Raw genomic sequence first — 15000 nt, 5'->3', positions numbered from 1 at the left:
ACTGAGTGGATGGTTCCGGATGCTTTTCTTAATATTTCTTGCCTATTTTTAGCCTAACACGGCTTCATTTGCTTCAATTTACTTTGAAAAAGAGTCGACCTACATTATCTGTGGATTCAACTCTTTGGCGTTCAGCTTCAGAGTAGAATGACATTGCCTAATTTACTGATCAAGCCAAGCTCATTAGGATCTGATGATGTAGCAGCGGCTTGTCTGCACCACACGTCCGAAATGCACAGAAGGGCCTCTCTTGGTGATTATTTTTATTGGCCCTTGTCGACTCTTGCAAGAGTAAGCTCAATATTTAAAAAAATATTGTTTGACCTTAATTTGTGGAACTGAAATAAGGGCCAAATCAGAAACCCTAAAAATATCACTAAGGTAATTCCCTTGAAAATGACGTACTATCGACATTATTTTCAAACTTGGCACAATTGATATTCATACACAGGAAATTTAAAAAAATGCAATAAAAAGATAAGTCACCGTGCTCGTTTTCGCGCTGAATGCCCTTTATTCTAAGTGTTTTTCACCGAAATTGGACCGGCACTAACATCACCTTGCACTCAGTGTCGGTCTCCAAATGCAGCTTATATGTAAATGCTACAACTTCTGCTATCCAACTATTTTTCTCGTTCAAATATGTTTTCCGTATACCTATTACGAGTAAATAAAACCATTAAAATGGGGGATCACCGCGGTGCTCGTTTCTTCGCAACACGCCTTGAAAATGATCATTTTCCGCGAAAGAACTGGGGCGAGTTATAAGACAACACCTTCTTAACCGAGAAGAGTTATCATGATTGCACTTAAAAGCTCTTGAACAGCAAAAGCGGCCATTGTTGCCTCTCTTCAGATGGCCGGCGTGAACGCCGCCATCTCCGAAGTCGCAATGTTATGCGCAGTATGAGATGCGCGGTGCAAAACAAGGGAATCTCCTTAAATGTCTCTCCAGCATTATAGAATAAATAAAATATCCTCCATGATGTAATTGTTCAAAATACCTGTTGCGGCGCTCGTCCTGTGAAAGTGGTTGCGTCCAAAATGGCGTCCAGCTTGCTGTGAATTGGAGCAAAGTACTCACAGTTTTTGATTCTGTCGACTAAATCATTGTCTCCACCTTGTTCCTTGACAACAGCCCCAGATTCCTGAGACAGTACACGTATCTTCTCGTGGCATTCCTGTAAGGTGTATAAAAATTTTCAATTGGGGCAGGGGGCGGGTGGGCGGGGGGGGGGGGGGGAAGTGGGGGAGCTGTAGCTTAAAAGGGGAAGAACTCGAGTCCCAGGGAAATCAAGCACGATCCTCGAGAACACAAAAAAGGTTTGAAAGAGATTGTGGAGTACACAAGCCTTTTGATTTCCTTCCTAACCTCAACGTCATTTCGACAGGTTTACTTATCTAAATAATGAAGATGAGGCTTTCAAACCTTTGCAAAAACCGTGGACGATACGTCTTGCACAGCGTTGGATCACACAAGATCGTGATTAGTCTAAATTGATTAAAACGTATTTATGAAAGTCAAGTACACTGCTGCACGACTGATAAAACAACGCAGAACCGAAATATCGTTAAAAGAAATACATTTTCGCGATGTTTTATCAGTCGTGCAGTAGTCTATCTTGAACTTCATAATAGTTAATCCAATTGTGAAAGTTGCTCGATTCCGTGAAAAGGTTTCATTACTAAATCGTCGTTTCTCAGTTCAATAGTATATACTGCCGATAACCCACGCACTCCCTTACCAAAATCGAGAAATTCTTCAGGAACTGAATCAATTAAAATCCTTTACATTACCTGTCTATTGCCACCAGCTTTGACTATGGCCATGATGATGTTCTCAGACGCCATGAATGGTAACTCCTGACGAATATGTCTTGCGATAACCTGTCACAGCACACAACGAGAGCCGAGTTATTTCGCGTCCGGTATAAACTTCAGTTTAGGTTTTAAAAATCGACAGTCAAAACAATGTTTGAAAATCCGTGATGTGAGAGAGTTTTGTAAAGTCAGGCACTCTTATTGATTTTCCTGTATTCCAGGCGAGCTGAAACAATAATCCGACTTACATCTGGAAGCTGTTTCACTTTCAGATGCACTGATGGTGGGGGCGTTGGTGGGCAATTAACCCCTATCATCTCTGTGTTTTGTCACCTTTGACACTGTGCTCTTTGAAAGGGGTTTAAAGTGTGGTCAGGTGTCTGTAGCTAGATGTATGTACCTACGCAAAAAGAGCCACGAGGAGTTTGCCAAGTGCTGGAAGTATAGAAGCACAAGAAGTATATAAGCACAAGAAGTATACGCAAACTCCTGATCAGTAGCTTGTTGTTCATTAGAGCCTTTTCTTAGCACAATAGACATTAATTAACAGCAACTACATGCGCTCGCTTGCGTGTGTTGTTTGTGATTATGATTGCGTCGCTAGTGAAAACCGGGTTAAACAATCGTGCCTTGTCCCCTCCATTCAGGAAGATCACCAAAAAAAGAAAGGAAGACAGGGAAAAGCGACCTTTTAAACACAACAACAAACAAAAAAACCTTTCAAGCTACATTTGGTTTTGATAAGTCTTTACGACTTTTTCCCGCTTCACTGATAACAAAAAAATTGAAAAACCATAGCAAAATGAAGAAAAAAACGAAATAACGACTCTTATTACCTTCGGGTAAACAACAAGACCCTCACAAACATTCTGAAGAGTGCTCAGTAGAATGTCAGCTGTAAGAAAGGCTTCGGCTAGGCTAATTCTCCTGAAAGGTAAGGATTCAAATAGCAGTATACCCTTAGAAAACAAAGGTAAATAAAGGCAAACAAAATAGTAATTCTCGTTTCTTGTAAGTACCAGCGTACAAATCGCGAACATTTTCAACGCCATTTCTCGTCGCTGTTGATTCTACCATATTTCGAGAAACCCCAGCTTTTGCCCCAGGAGTGGCACTTACTATCATATTGAAGTTCAACACAAATTTTGTTAACTTCCTTCAGGTTGACTTTCGGTGATCGTGCTGCCATAAGGTTCAGCATAATTAGAGTAATACGAAAAACACTGCTCGACCATGACCCTACTGAAAATGATTTCATCGCAATAACACTATTCAGTAGAGCTATCACTTCGCTTAATTGATAGACGCCAGTCCCTTTCAAGACAGAGGTATCAGAGTTTGAGAAACATACTTTTAAAGAGATGTACTTATCAATGGTGATTCGGAAAAATCCGAGTGCTCGTAACCGAGGTCACGAATATTAATTTGGATGCAGTACCACTGAGCTATAAAAGGGCTGTTGAAGAAACGTACCTCTGAATCGCTTAGGTGTCAATACAGCATTCGTAAATAGCTTCATTAATCAAGAATGAAGGGGAGAGGGGTGTCATTTACTGCATAATCTTGGAATCTAGTGGAATGTGCTTGAAACTTGGGTTTAATTTCTGGCACAATTCAGCACAATTGAGAAAAATCCCGACGACACACTAGGAGAACAGCTATATTTTTTCATCACTTTGAAATACCGTCGAGTTTCGGGTGTGCTGCACGTGATGTAATCAGTGGCCGACCATAGGTCTTTTATGATTGGCTATTGTGAAAACACCCGCGAAAACACCCCTGGGAGGTGCTTCTAAAAATAAAAAAAGATACGAGACAGGGTTGACTCGGACTGAGTCAGAGATTTAATATAGAAGATGCAGACTCCGCGTAATGTGCCCCTGCTATGCCCCCTTTACGAGCATAATTGGCTGAACCCTGCCTGGTTCTCATGTTGAACTCAGTTCGAACTCAGTTCTCGGTAACTAAATCACCCTCGCCTTCCTGTCCCTTTCCATAAAACGCCCATCGCATGCCCACTTCTCCTCTGCTTGGAGGACTGAGCCACAGGTTTTACATAATTTGAGTAAGACAAATATGTCACGGTCCTTTAAGTTCAACTTGAAAGAAATATAAGTAATCCTTCCCTCCCCAGACAAAAGTCTGAAATGAAACTTCCCCCAACAAAAGTCCTCACCATTCCCTGGGCCTTTCTCATTCATGAACTACCATAAACTGGAGTCAGTTTCCTTGAACTAACTTTCCCGTTTGGTAAGTCTGGCTTGAAGCTTTACCTGTTTGCGCTGTCATCCAGTGTTCTCTCCAGCCACTGTGTAGCTGCAGTTTGCTGTGCATCTCCTACAAGCACCATTAAATGACGAGCAAGGCTGCAGCATCTTTCACTTCTCATTGGATTCCGTTTGTATGGCATTGCACTTGAACCTTTTGGGGGGCAAAAACGCGATGAATTAAACGGAGCTTGCCAGTTTCCTTCAACCAAGTCAAAGCTGGTGATAAACCGACTTGCCAAGTAACAAAACTCTCAAGTAAATCAAGATAATAATTAATCCTTAAATAATAATAAAAAGTTTTAAAAGTGTTCTAGTAAGTCATTACCCTCCCATGCTCAAATTTATTTATTATTATTTTTTTTTTGATAACTCAAAAATGGGGGTCGGTCGGACGACCGTAAACGAAGAAAAAAAGGGGAACGGCCTGAGGCTCACAAATACTCGAAGATACACAACACATCACTAATTTTTCTGTACACTGTAAGTAGACGGATGGGCCGTGCTCCGAGCTGAGGATTGTTCTACGGTTTTTCTCTTTAAACAAAAACCAACATGTAACATACCCCACCAGTCAGGGACGTATGGCAGAGTACAAAAGGGTGTGGGTTCTTATCTTTTGCAAGAAAAAGTGCTCTTCTTTTTCTACACACCAGATCCAAGTCAAAACTAGGAGGTTGAGAAAATATCATTAACGTAAACAATCGCCTGGTTGTACCAAGGTATTCACTCACCGATTTGATCTTTTTCGAAGGGCTCTTCGATTTCTTTTTGATTGGCTAAAAGCCGAATATCTGTGCAAATCTTAATAACAAACAGTGCAAACACGTGAAGATAACTCATTGCTTATTTATAATTAATGATAAATCTAATGGTGATGAATTCACATAACGTGCTACACAAGAAACAATCTGCTTAAAGTCAACTTGGTTATCGGTATTAGGAAATTAAATTTGATGATCGATGCAAGTAGCTGAAACTGGGTGAATTTTTTTAAATCTCACATGAACCTCAATACTCACGCTTGAAGTCAACTCCGTCGGATAAAAAAAATTCAAGAGCAACAACATTCCAATGTAATTTCGTTTATAACCTGCACATCAAAATAATTATGTACATTTCTCTAATCGAGTCCCTTCACAGGAATACATGAGCCCAACAAATTGACCTGCTCCCAATTGTGTGGCTTCATAGCTCATTTGGTGGAGCACTGCACCGGCATTGCAGATGTCACTGGTTCGAATCCCGTTGTAGCCTCCTGAATTTTCAGGTGTCTATAAGAGAACTGAAGTGCTTAAATTTTCCAGTTAAGTACAAGGATCACTTCTCCTTTCATCTATAACCCGCAGTTCCAGCAAATACAGTATGTACATTTATTCCTTGTAACTTTTGTCGGTTACGGCAGTGTATTTCATTTTGTGTTGTTTTAAGCCCTGGTCAAACGGACTGGCGAGTAGACGCGTCTACTCGCGACTACTACTTGAGTCTACTTGCGACTCCGTTTGGCCAGGCCTTGCGTGCACTTGCGTTGACTTACGATGACTTGCGCTCACTTTGGTCGAGATCAAATTTTCCCGTAAGTCGACGCAAGTTTTTCACCGTTTGGCCACCCAACCCAAGTCTCTACGTAAGTTCAACTTGTGGCTACTTGCGAGTCCGTTTGACCAGGGCTTTACCATTTACTCGCCCCTTCTCACCAAATAACTTAACGTTAACTCAGTACCTATTTTTATACAACACGAACCAAAGCTTCGTGACGAATTAATGTCTGTTACACAACCCCGTTAAAGACTGCATTTCTCATAATTTAGGTTCTGACGGGATAATTTGGGTAAATATAATAACTGCCATTCTTTCAATTGTCCTTTCTTATTAATATTTTCATATTGGTTACCCTATTTGAAGATATGCAGTTCCTCTTTAGAGTGTTTTTAGTTTTCTTCAACACCTACGCGTTATTTTCTCTTTGTAAGTTGCATTGTCAAGTAAGTAAGTATCATTATTCACCCTCGGATTTTTTAGAGTAGCTAGTAGCTAGTAGCTAGTAGCTAATACTCCAAGCATTGAACAGAACAACTTTTAAGAATCCCAACTGACCGGAGGCAAACCAGTTGGCTATTTACAAGCGCAGCCAAGAAACTGAACCAGGGACTACCCGGAAAAAATTCAACAACTGGTCAGAACGTGTCTTGAACCCGGGATCTCCGGATGTCAAGGCAAGCACCCTAACCACTGGGCTACACTGTCTCCTACAGTGGAATACATGTAAATGGGAAGTAAAACCTTGTTGGGTCTCTGCTACTTTATTGTTCGAAAAAATCTATTATTAAAAAAATTTAAGGGATGAAGATAACTTCACACAACCAAACTTACCAGTTGCTAAGTATCTTTTCTCCATTAGAGATAATTAGTTTAAAAATCAGAGGGACACCACTGTCATTGCATGCGAAATGTTCATTTCCGGTTGCCATCCCTGTCTCAAAAACATCACATGCTAAAGCTCCCCATTGGGTAACGAAAACCTTAGCATGAATTTCAGTCTTCTCTTCTTCTTATCAATCTTTGTCATTCTCAGTTTTATGCCATAACTTACTGTAGACAGTAACTTACTATCGCCTACAAGATCTACATCTGTACCTTGTGAACTGAAGCTCCCAAGCTACCCAGAGCTGACAGACAGTCCAAGTCTACTTTTCGACTGTAAGTTTGCCCTGTGACAATATAATGATTGTTAAATCCAGCCATCTCGGTAACTAGCTGGTCTAGTTTTTCCACCTATAACCAGACAGAGAAAATTAAAAATAAGATGCAAACAGCAGTGACAAACATTACAAACACGCGCAGTGTTTGAAATAATTATAGGCCACTCTTAAAAATACCACAATACTCTTTGTTTGCCCTCGAAACTTTTGCATAAGTATTGTTTTTAATTTCTCTTGGGACGATTATAAGTCCCAAGAGAAACTGCAAACAATGCTTTGTACAAAAGTTTGGAGGGCAAACAAAGAGTATTACGGTATTTTTGAAAGTAGCCTACAGTGTATTTACTTAACATTTTGCTTGCTTCGAGATACAGCCGTACATCCTCAGAAGTGACTGTTAACTCCAAACTTGAACTTTGATCACTTTCAGTAACCTCAAAAACGCGTATTGATCACGTGGACGGTTGAGTCAAGTGAATCTAGTTAACAAATAGCTTCCATGTTGCCAAGCGTTTGTTCATTAATACATCACAGAGGATGTCAAACTGTGGTATGAACGTAACAAAATAGGACACAAGGCCATAGCCCAGAGTGTCTCTGATGTGACAACTTCTTAAAAGTTGTTGTTTCATTGATTGTGTTTCATTGGACCTGACAAGCACCAGTGTGGGGAGTAGTCGATTAAGTATCTATGTACTGTATGTATGGTCCCAAAGGACCATATGAAGGAAGACAAAAAAGAAAAGAACCCTCAATTCATTACTCCCGCACTAATTGAAGTCTTAACTTGTATAGCCAGAAACACTAGAGCACTCAGAGACAATCCTCTCAAAGCAGAGTAGAGAACCAACCAATGGAACCCACATGACGTCGATTCCAGGAAATAAACCTGGGATACACTGGCCAAAGGCAACCTTACTCACCACTGCACCAACATTGCTCTCCAATCACCTTTTTGCATGCAGTGTGTTCTAGGACTTACCTTTTCATGATCCCCATCAAACAGATTAAGAAAACTGGCTTGGGTGCCAGTGGTACCCTTGACTCCGCGGAATCTCAAATCATCTCTCGCCCGGATAAGATTTCTCAAGTCCATTAGCAAATCTGACAGCCAAAGGCAAGCTCTCTTTCCAACTGTTGTCAATTGTGCAGGCCTGTTAAGTTCAGTGGAAATAAAAGTTTACTGCCAGAAGAGATAAACTGAAAAATAAGAAGCATGACAAGATGGATACCATTTCCTTGAGAGCTACTGAGCCAGTTACTGCTAAGTACTCTATGACTACTATTGGCAATGTTGTGCTGTCAGATTAAGAATTAACACTTGGGTTTAGAGAAGAATAAAGAAAAGTAGAACCCAACCTTAATTCCCCTAATCATGTATACACATAGCACCAAGTCTAGGAATTAGCCCAGGAATTAAACCTGGAATTAACAGTCTTTAAGTTACATGTAGCACTACACCAGCACCATAACGACATGTGGACATAATAAAAAATTACCCTTGGCAACCAGCATACTGTAGGTATGCTGTATCAATGGTGCCAACGTACATGTCCATTTAAGCAACTTCTAGATAAAAAAACATTTTCTAAAATTTTAATGTGCATGTTTTCAGAAAAAAACCTCAAAGTCTTATTTGCGCTTTCATGTCAATCTAAAGATCGCTATTATCAATTCCTGTAAACCAACTAAATTCTTAATATGCATGTCCATGGCAGCAGCATACAGTACTAGTCAAGAGCAGGTGTGCAGGTAAGTTTGTAAGGTTTTTAACCCCAGACACCCCCCCTCCCCTCCACTCTTTTCCAAAATATTGCACGACTTTAAAGAATCAACTTACAATTTGGTTTTTGAGAGCTCTTACTCCTCCATAATTAAATCTGTGAGGAAGAGGTCAAGTTTAGCATGGACCACAGAGCCTGTGGTATCCCAAGCACTCAGTCAGTTCCAATAGAAGAAGTCTAAGATTAACTACCTTTAAAGAGCAAAGGGGTTACAACTCAAACAATAATATTGTTTGCAAAGCTAAGAGTTAACTCTTGTTTCTTTTAAGTATATTGCCTTAAAATCCCAAACTGTAAAGTACATTCAACTACATGTACATCTAAGAAGAAATCCCCATTTCACAATGGTTAAAAAGAAACTCACAATATAGCAAAATTTAATGTGCTATATTTGATCAATTCACCTATAGCCTACATGTATGTGTAGCCGTACCTACCTCCCGTCTTTGTTCGGGGGGTGGGTATGGCTACACCTATATATAGCTGTATTCTATAGGATAGCCAGCTAAATTGACATCATGGTGTAATCTCCTGCACAAGTTCATTGCAAAAAGTTAGATACATGTACCAGGGCTCAGTTGTTCAAAAGCCATTTTAAATTAATCCATGATTAAATGTCAACACAGGTCAAAAGGGTGCTAACATTATACCGTTATTTTATGCTGAAGGAAAGCAAGCATCTGACTCAAAATGGAAGACTAAAAATCTTATTACTTCCTTTGATCAGAAAATAACATTTCACTGTGTTTCCAGTAATCCGGGATTACAGTGATCTTGGGTTTAATGAACAACTGCACCCAGAACTGCAGCTGTTGAGCTTACATGTAGCTTTTAACACAGTACCGCTGTACTGTATGTTGTGGCTCTTCATTCTTCCAATTATGTGTAATTTATACAGTCAGTAAATGGACCATAAATTTAACTTGATAAAATGAGAATCATAACCACAAGTACAGCTCGAAAACTTGGGTTATATAAGTTATCTACTCACTGAAAATGTGTGTAGCCAAGAGTAGGGACTGACTTGTACTTCTCTGCAAAGCCTGACAGTCTATCTATGCATCTTGCCAGCTTTAAGTTAGAGTTATTAGAACAAATTTATAAAAATATATAAAAAATGTACTCATTACCTATATATAATAATAATAAATATTTTAAAAATATTTATTCTTTCTTAATAATAATTAGCACTAGTCTACCATGAAGAACTCATATATTACACATTTGAATAAATTCTATCATTAAAAGCAACAAGTTTGGAGCAATGCACGCTATATCGCACCATATATTTTCTGTAAATAATTAAGATCTTTTGAGATGTGAGTACCCTAGTAATCAGAATCGTGATAATGGGGAGCTTATAAGCACTAGAGGTTTTTGAGCTGTGGGAAGAAACCAGACGTGACTATTTCACAAGTCAAACCAGCAGTGTCAAGACTGGTTAAAATATAAAACAACTCAGTCTCTTATGGGTTCCATTTGTGGATCAAAAATTTCTCATGCTAATGCTCCCTAATATTATTCAAGTACACTGTGATTGTACATGGCAGTTAGAATTTGTATATCCAAAAGGTCATTTGTGAATAGCATACAGTGCCACCACAGGGGACACTCTTTCTTCTGTTAAAAGAATGATAAGACACAGTAAGGGAAAAACTTTGTTTACTTAACCTTTAAATTAATAATAATGATATTAGGTACTAGTTCACACTAACCTTTGGAAGTACAATATTGAAAGCATCCTTTACAACAATAAGGTCCTGAAAATTTTAAGCAAAGAGTATAATTTTTACCACAATTGCTTGTAATCTCCCAATCTGATTGACTAATTTGCCGTTGTCGATAAGAGTCTAGAGAACGCTGTACACGTCATGCTCACGTCAAGTTGTCACACAATGTAATAGCCAATCAGGAATGCCCATTTTAGAAAACAAACCAATCATATTGCAAGAAAGTCATAGACAACGCAATGGTTTAAAAACAAGGCATCACAATAGGCCACTTCGAAAAATACCATAGTACTCTTTGTTTGTCCCCCCATATTTTGCATAAGCATTGTTTCCAGTTTCTCTTAATTGTCACAAGAGAAAACAAGAACAATGCATATGCAAAATTTGGGGGGACAAACACAGAGTATTATGTTATTTTCCGGAGTGGCCTATACATCCTAGTCACATGCTAATGTGAGGTTTCATGATAGCAAAGCAGATAATTCTTTTTTACATTTCCTATGCATTCACCTGAACAAGTTACATTGGACAAAACACTTATTAAAGAGATGAGTAAAAGACATCTGGATAGTCTGAGGAAAGGGGTCACTTTATAAGGGAGTAGTTGGTTTGATGAGAGGAAATGGGACACAAGAAAAAAATGCTCAAGTTGACATCTACTACGGAACTACTTACAGTATTGTCACCAACATAACATGAGGTGGCTCCGAGGTGTATTATAGGAGCCGCCTTGGGACAGCACGCGCCAAAAGTGTGCACATGCGCCATTACGTCATGCCTTCGTTTTTTTTCTTCTGCGGCAACTAAGTTGTAGTCGATGTTAGTCAAATTAGATTCCATTTCCTGAATTTGCTCATCTGAGATATCCAGACCCAGCATCTGATAAAGATGATAAAAACGTTTCAAACTCAGAGAAAAGCTAGAAACAATTTGCTGGTATTTAAGTCAAATGTCACATTTTAGCGATGTCGCCTTTCCTTACAACAATGCTATACGTACCTTCTCAGATTTTGCTAAGAAGAGCCACAGCTTTCTCCATGTCGAAAATTTTTTCTCCTCTGAGAAATTAAAGGCCATTTCAGGGCTTGCATATCGACTTGTAAGTGGGCTTCGATACACTCCATGAACTGAATCTCCCGCCATGCTGGACCACAAGAGACCGCAGGCAAGAAAGATCAAGTCAGCGTTCATATTAGAAAAATGTATGAGCCTCAATGCCAAAGTATTGATTGGTCAGCGGTAAAAATGAAATGGCGGAAGGAGCAAGACGTACACTACACTTTTGCTGACAATTTTGCTCCATATTTTTTGCTTATCTTCTCCCCGATTTTTGTTCTTACTTGCCTCTTTGGAATATTCTATACTTATCTCACTACCGAGGTAAGCTTCCTTTTCTAGTTATCCTGTCACATATATGGCCGGTTACCGGTCAAGATGTTAAAAACACTTAAATGACTGGCAGTCAAAACTTTGTTATATATTAGTCCTAAAAAGCACGCTGGTTAGCCTGAAAAGTGCTTTGGTTAGCTCTATGGATAGCATTTCAATAATAGCGATGGTAACGTGATATATACCGTAAAAATTCCACCATCTGGCAACTGCCCTGGGTGGCTATGTCCCCAGTAGTGTAGCAGCTCTCATAAAGTATCATTTGATTGGCTCAATACCCAAGCTGAAAACAATAGCAGTAATGAGCAGCTCTCGTAACCTGCTATTGTTTGGTATTGTAAACAGTTTCTCAGTACTGTTTAAGTCCAAGTCATTGTTTCAATTGTTAAGTCTTTTGTTTTTGGGTTTGGGTATCGAGCCAATCACATTATACCAGTCAAGTTCTCACTGACGGTCATTTAGTCTACTTAAGACCTTGACCAGTTAGGGGCCAATTTTATAGCCACAGTGTGAAACTCATGGAACGACTCCTTGTTCCAATTTTTGACCCAGTTAAAGCAGGAAGATTACAGAGGTCAAGTCCTTCAGATTGGACCTCATACCTCTCACTAACTGAGTTGGAGGTCCGTCCCCAGTTTTTTTCTGTTGATTTATGCATGAGGCAGGCCATAAACGGAAAAAAACGAGGATTCGTAACTTGCAGTATGGCCATTTGCCTTGTGAGTTCTCCTGTGGTATTTTGTCGCACGCAGTGGAGAGTTAGTTTTTAAGTGATTGGTCAAAGAATTATCTTCATTTACTGAAGGTTTTTAGTGTTATTTGTGACCCCATACCAGCCAGTTTACTCCCTCTGAAAGCAATGGTCTGGTATATAAGTGGCACCCATGAGCCCAATTTTTCAGCAAAAAGATGTGGCTCATACACAAGTTTTTATGGTAGGTTTCCTTCTGCAGGAACTGGAGCAGAGATTAGTAAAACAAAAGAAACAAAAGACAGAAAACAAAATTTAATACCAAATAAAGACTGATCCCAAGTGAATAAAAATGCTTTCAGGTACCCACAGAAAGACCCATAAATGGCTTATCCTTGACATGAAAATGTATTGGATTGTGTGGGATCTACAGCCTTGGACAAGATTTTTGAAATGCTTTGCAATACCTTGCCCTCCCACAATGTTCTTTTGCCAAATGGGCTCAGAAACTTGCATGCAAACAACATAATGAAGGGAGGGTAAGCCACAAAAGCTTCAGATCTGTATAATTATTTGTGTGCTATGCCAAGGAATTTTGTCACAGACTGTAGGTATCCCTTTTGTATCAGGGTAAATAATGGAGGTTACATGACAACGACAACGACTACTATTACTGCTACTGCTACTGCTACTACTATTACTACTACTAACAATAACAATAACAATAACTAATATTAATAAAAGCCAATTTTATGTAACCAAGCAGATTAAATAAAAATGGTTTTGTATGAGAGTGAAATATTGTACACAGAGAAACCTCTGAGAGTAAAGTATAGAACCAACAAACTTAACCCTCGTAATTGGCCGAATTGGGGAGTCAAACCTTGAACATGAATGTGGAAGGCAACTGCTGTCTCTTTGTCACCACTTCTCTCCTGCAAAAAATTTCATTCTTTTGGAAATAATAATTAGATTTCCTCGGATATTAATGATGGGTTCTTTGATGACAGGACTTTCCAGAATCTTGCCTGAACCAGTATTCACCTTGCTACTTTGGTCTTCTTGTTCCTACCTCCATCCCCGTAATGGTGACGTTTATGTATTTCAATTGGATGGGACTGAAGTTTTTCATTCATAATTAAACAAGCTCAGACAAGGTCACTGAAGATGGAGTTGTGGCTCATTGTTAAATGACAGTGACAGTTGCTGGCCGTGTGCACAAATGGTGATGCTTAAATGGACCAATACCCCTTGGACAATATTCCTGTTATATTTCAACCCAGGCGTTCAAGTGAGGATTTGCTCCAATCCCAAATAAATGTGATTGGAACCGTATTTAGCATGCTTTGATGCCAACCTGTAGCTTTCAAAGACTCGAATCAGGTCACTAATTGAAGAATGAAGTACACATCTTGGAAAATTATTTGGATTGGTTAGATTGGAAAATCAAAACCTGAGGATGATGGTAAGCAGACCAGACTCATTTCTATAGGACCCTTCTCTTACGGAGAATTGCTATCATATTGGTCACTGAGTTCAGAGTATGTCAAGGTTGTAAGAAGTTTACAGAGTTACTAATGTTGGTTACTGGACCCTCACTATTTCTTTTTTTTGAAATATTATATGGCTACATTCTCTCAGTTGTATGTGTGGTAACATATTTGATAAATTAATCCACCCTTTACTTAGATCTTATTAATAGTTTGCTGTCAAACTTACAAACAAGGTTAGCAAGCAAATTTAACTATTTTTAGAATATTCTGTCTAAGGTGCCTGCCAAAGTAGGGTTGTTCAGTTATACCAGAAGCCCATAAGGGTTGAAACGTGTAATGCGCGTTCACAGCTTCAGTATATTTGGAAACCCCTTGGCTTGCTCTTGTTGTTTCAAATATGGTACTTAGCAAATTGAATGTCCAGAAGCTTGTTTCCCAGAACACAAGGGGCCGTTACACCTTTCAACCCTCATGGGTTTCTGGTTATACAGAAAACATGGATGTAAATGCTTCACAGTTTATTAACGTCTGTATCCACTCATCAATTATGGCACCTTGAACCCTTTGACGCTAACAGATTTTAGTGTCTTAAGCCAGGCAATTATTTTACTCCTCAATTGGAACTGGAACTCCTTTAGAGTCAAAATGGTTATCATTCTAACAGGGTGGTTTGCAGGCTCGCCGCGTGCTGTTATGGGCGTTGCCTTATCAGCCTTTTCAAGTCTGAAAAAGGATCCGGTTTTACACTTTGGTATAGATCTTGGCCTAAAATCTGAATGGCACCTGTTTTTGGATGGCGCTTCGATTAGACGGATGTTTTAAATATACATGTAGTTTTGCCTTCATTACGGTCGTATGTACCTCGCTACCTTTTTATCCATAATATAATGTACTTAAAAGGGGAAATGTGGAATGAAAGACTGAACTGAACTACGAAATCCGACCAAAAGTAGTTTTGTGTTTTTTACTAAACTGTAACGCGTTTGTCAAGAGTAGAACAACGCATTGCAATCAGTGATTCCTTCACTGGTCCCAGGCCACTAGATTGTGCTTGCGTGATTGCGTACGACGAAGGAGAGTACCGATATTTCTTGCTCCTCTTGTAAATTGCGGAAGGGTTCCC

General features: G+C 39.3%; 1 protein-coding gene and 1 long non-coding RNA gene across 2 annotated transcripts in view; one reads left to right on the top strand and one right to left on the bottom strand.

Annotated features, from left to right (window-relative positions):
- LOC137969776 (adenylosuccinate lyase-like) overlaps positions 1-11451 on the bottom strand; it is a 32354-nt gene extending 20903 nt beyond the window's left edge. The window contains exons 1-11 of the mRNA XM_068816133.1: positions 11304-11451; positions 10980-11183; positions 10290-10334; positions 9566-9645; positions 7773-7944; positions 6726-6863; positions 4823-4892; positions 4095-4242; positions 2658-2748; positions 1798-1887; positions 1005-1181 (exon numbers count right to left, since the gene is read on the bottom strand). Of these exons, the coding sequence (XP_068672234.1) occupies positions 1005-1181; positions 1798-1887; positions 2658-2748; positions 4095-4242; positions 4823-4892; positions 6726-6863; positions 7773-7944; positions 9566-9645; positions 10290-10334; positions 10980-11183; positions 11304-11447 (1359 nt within the window). The 5' untranslated portion in view covers positions 11448-11451. The remainder of the gene's footprint in view (positions 1-1004; positions 1182-1797; positions 1888-2657; positions 2749-4094; positions 4243-4822; positions 4893-6725; positions 6864-7772; positions 7945-9565; positions 9646-10289; positions 10335-10979; positions 11184-11303) is intronic.
- Positions 11452-11550: 99 nt separating this feature from the next.
- The window catches only part of LOC137970586 (uncharacterized), a 16076-nt gene continuing 12626 nt past the window's right edge, over positions 11551-15000 (top strand). Inside the window, exons 1-2 of the long non-coding RNA XR_011116831.1 lie at positions 11551-11684; positions 13395-13849. This is a non-coding gene — a long non-coding RNA (uncharacterized lncRNA). The remainder of the gene's footprint in view (positions 11685-13394; positions 13850-15000) is intronic.

Source organism: Montipora foliosa, chromosome 9 (genome assembly GCF_036669935.1).
Source record: "Montipora foliosa isolate CH-2021 chromosome 9, ASM3666993v2, whole genome shotgun sequence".
Taxonomy (NCBI): Eukaryota; Metazoa; Cnidaria; class Anthozoa; order Scleractinia; family Acroporidae; genus Montipora; species Montipora foliosa.
Note: the sequence above shows the minus strand (reverse complement) of the source record. Positions and strands in the feature narration are given on the sequence as shown.